Consider the following 12,284-nt stretch of genomic DNA (forward strand, 5'->3'; position numbering starts at 1 on the left):
TCACACCAATGTGATCAAGATACTATACTTGTTATTTCTTGGCTAAATGCTGCAAAATTTGATAATCACAAGAGGGACTTGTATTACTGTATATACAGGGTAGTCACTTTTATGCATTTCCTACTGCTATAGTGGGACCTAATTTCATATTTCTGTATTCTCTCAACCTTGTAAAACATCTGAGTATATTTATATCTATTTTACCAGTTAAGGAACAGATGCACTTAAAAGCAAAACAGCTGGCCTAAGATAAAAAGGTTGTAAGACTCAATGGCAAACAAACAAACAAAAAAACAAACAAACAAAAAAGGCAGGAAAAACAACCCAGATTAGCCACAGTCACTTTTATATTCCAAGAAGCTGATACATTCCCAAAATCATTGCTGCAAGACATTCAACAGGTGAAATCTCTCTTCATTCTTCTGGAAGACTTCAGTGACTCAAAACCTAACCCTGAAAACTATAAATGTTTGTCTGTAAAAGATTTCCAGAAGTGGCCAGCCAGCAAATTACACCATCAGTGATTTTCAATGATAGAAGACTTGTATGTTTTCAAGTAAGAAATTACATTTCATAATATATACTGAAATTATGAAGAACCAATTACCTTCCAAGTGAAAAGTCTCAAATTCTAGGATCACCAGTGACTGTGGTCCCTGATCAATAATATAATTGCAGTTCAGGTTGTTATCATACTGACTAGGGTAGTTTGGAGAGATAATACGACCTTCAGGGCTGGTGAAATTTACTCCGCATCCTGCAATCAAATAAATAAAGCACAGTTATAATCCAGGTGATAAAACTATTCTGGGTTTACAGTACAAAACCCAATAATGTCCACAAGGACCTCATCTCTCCTGGAAAAAAACAAATCAGGGAGGGTACCATATATCATGATGGCAAAAGCAGGTCTTACACATACCCAGAGCAGCATTCTTGGGAAGTGTAGGGCCTCCCCACCTGGAGTGTCACACTCTTGGATAAAACCAGGCCACAGGTCTGCAGCCCCTGACCAGAAGGACCCAGCACTGCTGTTCTAGTGGGTGTGGAGCCTGCACAATTCAAAATCTCACAGTACATACAAAAGTGCCTGAATTGGAGGGGGGGGTTACTGGGGCACAGGAGCTGTTCAGCCTTATTTGAAAATGCCCACATTAGAGTAAGTGGTGCCATTCTTGTTTCATGCCTGACATCCAGGAGAATGCAGTCTGCCATAAAGCCACCTCTGGATTGCTTTGCTGTATGCAGAGGCAGGAAAGGTTTTCCACCCAGAAGTTTTCAGGCACAAAGAACAGTTCATTTTCATGGAGCTCCATCAGATCCTAATGACTTTGTTTCTCTTTTTTAAGACAAAAGCTTAAAAGAATGCCGTGCACAGTGAAATGCTGATAGAAGATTAGGAGCGGGCATATGAAGCCTCCGACTGTCTCCAGTAAGAGATTATTAGATGTTACTGACAATGCTAGTGCAAACATTATAAAAACAAAAGTGGTTTCAAGTCAGAATTCTGTATGATTCCATGGTGTTTCCCTTAAAGCACTTAGTTTCTTGCTGTTTTAAGCAGAATGTCTTGAAGGGCAAGTCATTTCCTTTGCCAGCATCCTACAAAAAACCCCAAGCAACCAGCAGCAGCTGAGCAGTACCTCTTCTACTTCTGGTGAGTTTGACCATCACAAAGCTCATGCCATGGTTAAAGAAATGTCTTTTAAAAAAATTAAAGCTTTAGCTTCCATGAAGTTTAATTATGAATTTTTAAAATTTAAAGCCTATTCATTCTTTTCAGCACACTGAAAAGGCAAAGGTGGCTGAGAATAACTACAAAATCAGAGCTGCATCTTGGGCAAGTCCGACACTAAAGATCTTTGCATTCAGTATGGAAACTCTTGGTTTATATATCTGGGCAGAAGCCTCAATGCCTTGTTGGACTAGGGTCTGAATTGCTATACACAGGTCAAACTAATCCCAAATGGACCAATTAAACAGCCATCTGGTTTTAATATTACTTACTGCTTGTGAAAGATGCGGAGAAACCTGGCGCAGGAGCATCCTGAGACTGAAATACTGTAGTTATCACATTGTTTGGAGCAACAACAGGATCAGGAGCTGAACTTCCACATCCTGTGGCTAACAAAGCTGCTGCTTCTTCATTATTTCCTCTCCACACCTGGCAAGGTCAGATTGGAAATGGTTTAGTGCTTGCAAAGTCAAAGTAGTTTGTGGGAACCCAACAGGAATTACATATGTAATTTTTCCTTCCGTAGACTTAGGATTCATCTCACAGTGAATGTAAGAGGTCTAAATTGGAGCTAATTACCACAGTCAGTGGTGACAAAAAGGTTCCTGCAAGTAGTGAGTCACAGTGAATAACTTAGGTTGCCAGGGACGTCTGAAGGGCATGTTGATGTCATTTGATTGAATCCTTGCTAGTAACAGAGCAAATGTAGATCAGATCCAGGGGACAAGAGAAAAACATTTTATGCATATCATTACCTACTTTCATTTTGTCTATGCGTACTTAACTCCACACAACCTATGAATATGCATGCAATCCTTATGTTATTCAGTAAATAAAAATCAAAGCTGTCACGCTAGGGTAATATATAGGCATCAGATAATACCTAGTGATGCTAATAATTTTTTTCTATTTTGTATTCACTTTTTCAATGACAAGTATCAAATCAAGTAAAGAGTTACTAAAATAGTAAAATTAAATATATATATATAATAAAGAAAAAAAAGTTATGTTTTAAAGTATTACTACAACTGTACAAATTGAGAGTTGAAGCTCAATCAAACCATGGATCCTAAAAAGCACATGGACATTTAGGTAGGTGAAATCCTCTTCAGGTAATTACTTATATATGTGCTTGAGGCTCACAGTTTAAGTGCTGAATTTCAGGACACATGTAAAATGAAACATAGGTATAAATGTTTGATGTTCCTAAACATTTAAATATTTTCCTGAATTCTGATTCATGTTTATTGACAGGATTTAAAATGTCTGTTTAAGTAATGAATTATTTACTCTAATAAAAAAAACCAAAACATTTTTGTTGATGTGTTTGAACAGTTTTTTTACTGTAGTTTATACCAAAAATATATCATATCTGATCCTTAAAATAATGTGTTTGGAGGAAATTGAGTGGAACTAGTACAACCATATGAAACTGTGATTTCTCCAAGTGACCATCCTAGAAAGGAAAGGGTTATCCAAGGGTTAGTCTGTATGAATGAATCACCTCATTCATGTGACCAGGTGTTTGAGGCAATGGATGCCTGAAGGATTACTTTATAGTCTATAGCCCAGCCAAGGTTTTGCAAAGTCACTAAGTCACTATTGATTTTGGATTACACTCTTCTGGCTGCTCAGTTTGGAATAAATGGAAGCAACTCACATTGTTCTACAGCTTTTCAGACAGCTTTGTACATTTCAAATTAGATATTTGGAAAAAGGAAGTGCACATCAAAAATTTCAGATCTTTCTCTATGGAGAAAATCACCAATTGACATAGTTTTGTTTATGTCATTCAGAGCAGTTAAGGAATTTAAAATTAAATATTTTTACTGAGTGGCATAAAGACTTTTATATTAATGAAATGTATTGTAACATTGCATCAATTAATTGCTGGAGCAGGTTATGAAAAGACAAATCTAATAGCAGTGGGGTTTTTTTCACAGCCTTAAAAAATGAGTGCAACCACAATTTGTAAGTTGGTTGGTATAGATCAGATGTACAGCTACTCAAGTCTTCCTACATGTTCAAAAATTATCTTTGCCCTTTATTTGAAGTGGGAGTTGTATTGCTGTGGAGAAAATGAGCACAAAACCACTGAACATATGCCAAATGCCTGAAAGAAAAATTATACTGAAAAATTCAAGACATGTCCACTCTATTCTATTTCTTTGAAAACAATGGCTCTTGACAACATATGAAAGACCAGATTGCTATCTTTGTTTCTGGCAATTAAAAAAAGAAGTCTAAACAACCAGGACAGTCTAAATTCTTATAAAGAAGATTGGTAGAATTATAGTGTAAAATTCATGGGATTTTCTTCACTGGAGTAATTTAAGGAAACTTTTCTTTATACTTTATTTTCTTATTATTTTCTTCTTCTTCTGAAATAATATATGCCTTTTTTATATTTTTCATTTCTGGGGATGTGTGTAGGCTGATGGGACCCTCCTGGAGGTGGAACCTCAAGAACCTATGAAAATTAAAATTTTATACAGGCCAGTTTACAAAGCATGCAGAAAATGGACTGTATGATACAAGGACTTCAGTTTACATTTCCCAAGTTTTGTGCCTTGACAGTCCAAACCATAAAAAATACAAAACAGGATTCTGAAATCATAACTTCTTAAAACACTGCTCTGCTGATCTAACCTCAACAATTATTTTACCTTCACGTAACTGGTCTGGCAGCTTCCATTGCTATCTGGAATCTGGAAGTTACTGTGGAAGTTCATCTCCAAGTGTTTGCTTTCATGTGTAATGATGGTCCAGGTGCATCTGCTGTTCATGGGAAAGTTTTGGGGCCAATGAGGGGACTTGATTGTACCATTATCTGAATGAATGATTCCACCACAGCCTGGAAAAAATGGCAACAGATGGGAGAAATGTTCAAATGTTTTTGAGAGGTGTTCAGCTTTAAATGGTTGTTTGCTTCTGTGGCTGCAAAAGTGAGAGTGGAAAGCCCTGATACTCACTGAAACTTCATTCACCCCTTTTGATTTTCTTTCTCTCACCCCTGCAGCAGGGAGGTAGTTACACTCTTTGACTTCACTGTATTTTCTTCACAAGCTCATTCTTACCACTTCATAGCCTTTTTCAAGGTCCATCTATATACTCCTGACAATTTCAACTGAATACTGCTTTGAAAGAGTTCAGGGCTCAGGAATACATCTGAGACTGTGCAGATTTCTCCCCACACCCCCCTGCATGCACATTGTGACAGCCATTCAGAAAAGTACTCTATGCAAATATTGAAGTTCCACATGTGAATCTATTCAAGCTACATCCGTTTACCCAGGGCAAAATGGTGACTTCCCCAGCCTAGGCAGCCCTGTGGATTTCAGTGGGATTATGGGATGGGCTGAAAAACATGCTTCAAAAATTGCTAACAGATTCATTTATAAAGAGGAACAGTCATGAATGGTCATGGCCCTTTGGCAGTGCATGATTTTACAGATTTTTACAGAATAAGTTTAGTTAATTTGAAACATATTTGCAAATACTGTGCCAAGAATAATTTATTAGGGCTATGCATACAATACAAGCAGCCCCTTTTTATTTAGATACAGTGTAGTAGAAGGATGAGTAAGGAGTAAAAAAAAAAAGAATTGTAACATCCTACTGTTTTTCCTCTTAATTTAAAAAATATATAATAGGCTTAAAAAGAAGATATTTTTCATTCTTCTCTGTTAGAAATGGCAATTGTGTTTGGAAGGATGTGAAGCCAAGTTTTGGTCACACATACAGAATGCAGACCTGGAGACTCTCAGTGAACAAACAAGAAGAAAGCTGAAAAAGGTAAACTAGGTGTATATAGAAATGAAAACTTTCAGAGAGAATACTGCTTATGCACATGGCACAGTGCTAATAGTAGGCTAATATCTACTACACCATTGAAGAGCGGGCTACATTGCACACTAAATCTCAGGGACAGTAGGGAACAGTGTCAAATACTTGCTAAAATGACAGTGTATATTCATGCAAGCATAGACTTGATATGTTTAGAAAGACACTCAATCAACTAACTGTGTGAATACAGCTACATCACTAGTGGACAGAAAGATGATCAGGATCAGCCAGAAGGTTTGCAGATGGAGGTGACACTAGGAAGCATATGCCAGCTCGGTACTGAGCCAGGAAGGCACAGTCATTTCTGCCCTGCCATCATGTGCCACATCTACACTTACCGTTAGTCCTTTGATAACTTCCTGAAGTACACTGCACAAAGTGATGATAAAAGAGTGATGATAATTTCAAGAGAAGGAAGGTTGCTTTGAGAAATGTACCATTCAATCCTGCATGGATACCACCTTCAAAAGTGTACCAACATCTCCATCACAGTGCAAGAAGTTCTAGAATCTTGCACTGGTGTCACATCCTCTTTGAGATATTCTGTCTGGCTCTCTGTTTTGGAACTCATTTCTTCCTAGTTTTGTTTAAACCAAATCAAACTATGGAACAATAGTTATTCATGAAGTGAAATAGTCCCTGACAATAGATACAACTGCTGGGAGGGTAATGGGGGTGGTATCAATTTACAGCCATCAAGAAACTGCCAGTAGGAGGTTTAAAAAGAACAAAATTGATCCAAATTTGAATTCATTGTGTAAGATCAGAAAGCACTGGATTAACACTTGATTTTTTTAGTAGTGGCATCTTTCAAGGATCCTAAAGATGATGGCATGTCTTTCTTTTGTTCTTTAATGCAAACTTACCTAAAGATTCTGCTGTCCATGTTGCATAAAAGCCACCTCCTTGAACTGAGTGATCAGAATTAAAGATGATGACTAGCTTGTTGGAACCAGACTGAATAGTCCCAGGTGAGGTGTTTCCACAGTATTGTCCTATGACAGGAGACCCTGGAGAGCCACCATTCAGGATAGTAACAGAATCCCACTTACAAAGGGAATGATTTTCAATGTGGAAGGCTGTAAAAGTAAGCTGCAACACACAAAGGTGACATTCAGGTGCTAAAACCAGACATTCTAGGGGAAGGTTTAGAGCAACTCCAGGCAGATCCTGTGGCCATCGTGGTACAATGATTTCTGGGAGCACTCAGAAATCTGATCCTCACTTCATGATACTTTCTGCAAGTATTGATTGGAATCTTGGCACTATAAGTAACAGTAATTACTTAGCTTGAAGACAGAAGTGGAAGAGAAATTCATAGGTTCAAAACTGGCATCATTGTGTCTTAACCATGTTTGAAACTAATTATGTGCTTCAAAACAGTGTTGAATATGTACAGGTGTTGAACCACTTTCCTTCACTTAAAGTTTCTGTTCATGAAATATATCTAGCTATGCAAGCAGAAAGCCTTGGATATTTTTTTCTTCCTATTATTTTGAATCAATGCACTAACAGTTGCTAAAAATAATGTTTGTTTCCACCCAAACAGAAACAGTTCTGTGGTTCGCTCCTGTGGGCCTGGATGCATCACATAAACAGAGCGGGCTGGACAGGCAGCTCCTGACCCTGTCTCCCTCCCACACCGATTCCATTTGTCCTTGGAGAGATATGCTCACTGGGATTTCCAGTTCAAACATTTAGATTGCTGATCCCATAGACTCCTGGATTTGTTGATGCTGAAATAGTGATGTACACTAGTTACTGCCTGGCCCTGTATCCATAAGTTTTGGGACTTTTTAACTAGTTTCAATAGCAGGATCTTTGTAGAAAATTTAGCAAACACACAGGATTTTTTTTTCCTGTACCTTTTGTGCATCTTCTTTTCCAAAAGAACCTGTCTAAGACTAAACACAAATCTAGCTGTAATAGTTTAAATTCAGAACTTTTCCAGCAACTGAAACTGGCAGCTTATACTGGAAAAAATTAGTCTGCCTTCACTGAGCATGCTGCTATTCAGTCCTTTCAAAACAGAAATCTGCTTTCATCTGATTAAAATTAGTTCTGCTTTAAACTAGTTTGTGGATTAAATAGAAATCTTGTGTTCTACTAAAATAATCCTGTATTCCCTGAAATAAGTACTTAGGCAGTGGTCAGAATATCAAGTAGCAGAAAAATTAGGACTGTAGGTCTTAATTTCTAATCTCTGTAGTTGTAAACAAGGAAAACATGATAGGGAAAGTAATGAAAGACATTACATATGAAAATCTGCAATATGTTCCCATACAACTGCTTTTCAGATATTTTTCTGACCCAGACCATAAATGTCACTGATTATAGCTGTGATTGAAAGAATCAGTCAAATAATTCAGTGAATTAAGTTTTGTACTGCTTGTTCATAGAGGTGCTTAGATTGGTCTATCAGGAGTTTAACTCAAGAAAGCAGCACCTCAGGCAGACCTTTAATACTTATTGGGAAATTGGAACAACGTTTCATTGACATAATATGTACCACAAATCATATTATGTTTCAGACTAACCAGTAAGACACAAAAGTAACTTTCTAGTGGCTTGAAACTTTCCTACTGAGAAGAAAAATCTTCAGCCTCATGTTTATTCTCATGATAGTGAGAATATCCACGAACATCTAATAAAATGAGTTATTTCAGTTTTGTAAACACAGGAAGTCATTGTTTAAAGGAGAAGTCAATGCTGTTTTGGGGTCAAGTTATATTTTTCTTGTCCTTCTATTTTTCAGAAAGGACAATCTTCAAACAGTTTTGTTGTGTTAAATTCATTCCCTCTTTTAGGTAAAATCAATGGGAAGATATTTAATTATTCCACATTTCTAGTATTCCAAATTGTCTCAAATCTGTTCCTCAAAACTCAGAAGTTAGTTCTCACACCGTCTGCTGTGCACACAATTGTGACATGTTACTCACAGTGATGGTTTCACCTTCAGGGGCTTCCAACACCCAGGAGCAGCGATTCAGATTGCTGTATGGCTCTGGGTAGTTAGGGCTTGAGATAACTCCCCTTTCACCTGACTGTACCCCACCACAGGCTGCAGGAAAAAAAAGTAACATTTCAACACATTTTCAGAACAGAACACGGTAATCAAATGAATGGAAGATTATTCAGCTTGTGATAGTAATAAAATATATTTCAGATGTAGAGTTAAAAATGAACAATTTATCTAGGAAATTCCAAGTTTTAAAATCTTTGTCATTGAATACTGAGTAAAAGGATGCAATGACCTTGAAACTTTGAATTTATTCTGATACTTAATATAACTCTGCAAAACCTTTGCCAGCTGACACTTATATCTGCCTCTTCTACCTTATCATTTGTTTATCTCAGTCTTAAGCAAACCAGTGCCATCCCTGGACCAACACAATGAAGTAAAAAAGTTTCTGATGTGTCCAAATAAGCCCAAGGCTAAATTCAGCTGTGACAGGAAGAGTAGCTGTTCTGGCACATAAATGGCAAAGTGGTGTAATTTGCACTGATATGGCTTCAAGTGGATTTCAAAATGAGTGCAAAGGTTGAAGCAGCAGAATGCATTTCAGCTCTGCTAGCACTCCAGAGATCTATCTGAAGTAAGTCAAACTTGGCTGGCATTACCTGTTATGTCCCTATTCCCAAGAGCAACCAGCTGCTCTGAGCATTGCAAAATCTCAAATGTGGTTTGGGGATTGCCAACAGTGAGGCAGAAAATAAATCTGAGAGTTCAACTGTTAGCACATGCTTCCTTCAGAAGATATAAATAGTGGCTAGCACTGTGTAACTTTTGAGAACCTCTCTGAGAGTTGGTCCCATCTTGACTATTCTCCCTATCACCTAATGACTGGCAACATTCCCCAGAAGTGCCTCAGTCAGCCAAGGCAGCAGTCTATCAAGCCATTTACCTTCAAACGTGTAATGGGCCAAGAATCCTTTATCTTCTGTGTTTTCATCACTGACAAAGTGTACCCAGACCTGGGGGGCAGCTATAACTAGTGGCACAGATGGTGCAGCCTGACCACAAAGTCTGGCTATTAGCTCTCCATCAGCATCCCCTAAGCAAAGAAAGAAAAAAAAAAAACAAACACAGCCCTTTTTGAGTCCTGAAAGAGCTAAAGTAACACAAAGGAATAGTGCAAACATGCAATTCATTATGTTTTGACAAGAAAACAGAGAAGAGTACATATCACACTTAGTAACTGATTATTTCTTATGAATATAAGCAGAGTGTTGCAGTTCATTGTTGGGATCTAAATCTCTGCAACAAGAAAGTTCTCTTCAAAGATATATCAATGATCCTTTCAATACCCTGGGCTCCTTTTCTCCTCTTCCTGCCCTCCTGCACACTTTCATATGTTGTATCAGACATATCAGACACACAAAATCCTCACTGTTCTGCCCCAAAACTACAGACCTTTTGGGGCAGAACAGTGGAAAGAGATGGCCTAAGGACCGTATAACATGGACACCTATTGAACCTTCGTTTTTGTGACATCCTCATTAAAGTCAACAGGGATTTTGAGTTTTCTACTGTATAGGGATGTGCACCATCCATGAACTGTCATCACTATATTAATAGTGGGCATCTCTTTCCCAGGGAGCTCAACACATTGTTCTCTGTATGACAAAAAAAAAATAAAAATTAAAAAAATAAGCTAGCATTTGCTGAAATCCTTGAAGTCTAAAAGCCATTCCTCATGATATGCAAGCAATGCCATTCCTAAGTCCACTTCTCCAATAATAGCAGGTTGCTGGTCTTAAAAATCTCCATTCAAAAGCAATTCCTAGCTCTGCACAAAGTACAGGCCATTTTTGTGAAGAGCAAGAGGGGGAAATTTTGGGTGGTTCTCAAAGCCTTTCAGAGTTGTTCCAAGTCACGTGTTGGTTGAGTAATTTCCTGTTTCTGTCATATGCAAGTAACACATTCACCATTTGAAATGCCTTGAAGAACAAGGATAAAAAGGGACATATAATAAAATTCTATCATGGTACAAACTGAGAATGGTACAAATTGTCTTGATAGCATGCACTAAAAATTATATTGAGCTATATAAGCAGAAGACATTAATTATAAATTCTGTCTCAGGAAAACGTAGTAATAACTGCTTTTAGAATTACTATGTGAAATGCATTTTCTTTTTTGTACATATTATGAAGTGATTAATTATGTGACAGATATCAACCAGGTTATTCAATCTCTTCAGTGTGAAAAGTGACTCCAATCATTGCTTTCATGAATGGCCAGCTGGCCAGAGATCTAGACTGTTAATAGACAGAAAAAGAAAACAGAAATATTGTGCTGTAACATTTCATTAAAAATGAAGGGAATGGTCTGAAAAACAAAATTAAGAGTCTTCTACAACAGCCAAAAGTTAGGAGTATATTTCATCATAGCAATATGCTCAGCTGTATTATCATGTACAACCTATATGCACGTGCATGGTAATTTAATAACTTAATACCTTAATATCTTACCCTTAAAAAATTGAAATATTTTTTCCATCCATTTAGCTTAAATATTAGTCAATTCTGCTCTTAAAAATTTTTATTGAGTACCATGAAGTGTATTGTATCATGCACTAAACAATTTTGGGCATCACAAAATAATTTTGCACAACTCAGATCCACCTGGGGTCTCTTGGGTAACTTCAAGTAGAGTTGGACCTTTCCCTAACTACAGCATCTGCTGTGTCAAGATTCTTAAACAGCACCTGAATGTTTAATACCAGTGGTATTCTGCACTACTGCATCTCAGTACTCATTAAATGTTACTTGTCAGCATACACAGATGAATGAGGACATTCTGCTTTTGACACCAGGCTAGCTGGGAAACTGGAGGTCGATTAGTAGCACTAAAATGGACACTGCTATTTAGATGACAAAACTGTGTAGAACAAAGCAAGACTGCACTTTCTTTCCTTTTCTTTGATTGTCTTGCCTGGAGGCCTGAGGTTCATGATAAAGTGGGAGTGGCAGGAACAGATGAGTAACAAAGCAAATGTATCTTACTGTTTCTTTCTCTGAGTTGTTTTTTTTTTTTATTATTTCCCAGCTCCATGCATACATGGGAGAGAACCGCTAGGCTACAGAGCTGTGCAGGGTCTGGCTCTACACAGGACAAACTAATGCTGTACAACGAAAAGCTCTTGCTCAAATAAGTGCAAATAAGGATGAGACAGATTCCTGTTCTCAATATTGTCACATGTTTTGGAAAGAATTTCCTGGTAAATTAAAACTTGCTCTCTCTCTCACAGGTACAGCCTTTCCATGAAGAATACAGCTGCAGCTTTCATATTAAACTTGGAATTACCTGAGTGACTTTCATGTAACATTTGGAGTTGCTTGCTCTTGTGGATAAAGATGCTCAAATATGCAAGGATATCACTGGTGCATTAATCCTGTGACTATTTTTTTTTTCCTTTAAAATACTTCAGTGTGTGTTTTGCAATATATTCTCATTGGAAATATGGATTTTTTTTTTTTGGAGAGTCATCTTACAGAACACAAAAATGGATCTGAAGTGGGTGTGCAGTCCAGAGGTTATGAATAATTCAAACATTCTTTACTCCATTCCTGCTGTCCCTGGAGATATTTCAGGACCAGGGAAAGAATTGGAAATGGACCAAATAAATTGTTTTGATGACTGAAAATACCATCTCTCAAGGCAGATGAAGTGAAATTCATATTGTCCCTTGTAAAGAGA

At 37.4% G+C, this 12,284-nt stretch overlaps 1 protein-coding gene across 1 annotated transcript in view; it reads right to left on the bottom strand.

Annotated features, from left to right (window-relative positions):
* The window catches only part of CUBN (cubilin), a 142,212-nt gene that overhangs the window by 27,129 nt on the left and 102,799 nt on the right, over positions 1-12,284 (bottom strand). Inside the window, exons 51-56 of the mRNA XM_086859110.1 lie at positions 9,487-9,636; positions 8,521-8,642; positions 6,448-6,673; positions 4,402-4,589; positions 2,008-2,164; positions 608-757 (exon numbers count right to left, since the gene is read on the bottom strand). Coding sequence (XP_086715236.1) covers positions 608-757; positions 2,008-2,164; positions 4,402-4,589; positions 6,448-6,673; positions 8,521-8,642; positions 9,487-9,636 — 993 coding nt within the window. The remainder of the gene's footprint in view (positions 1-607; positions 758-2,007; positions 2,165-4,401; positions 4,590-6,447; positions 6,674-8,520; positions 8,643-9,486; positions 9,637-12,284) is intronic.

The sequence above is a fragment of the Cyanistes caeruleus genome, chromosome 1 (genome assembly GCF_971803275.1).
Source record: "Cyanistes caeruleus chromosome 1, bCyaCae1.hap1.1, whole genome shotgun sequence".
Classification (NCBI taxonomy): Eukaryota; Metazoa; Chordata; class Aves; order Passeriformes; family Paridae; genus Cyanistes; species Cyanistes caeruleus.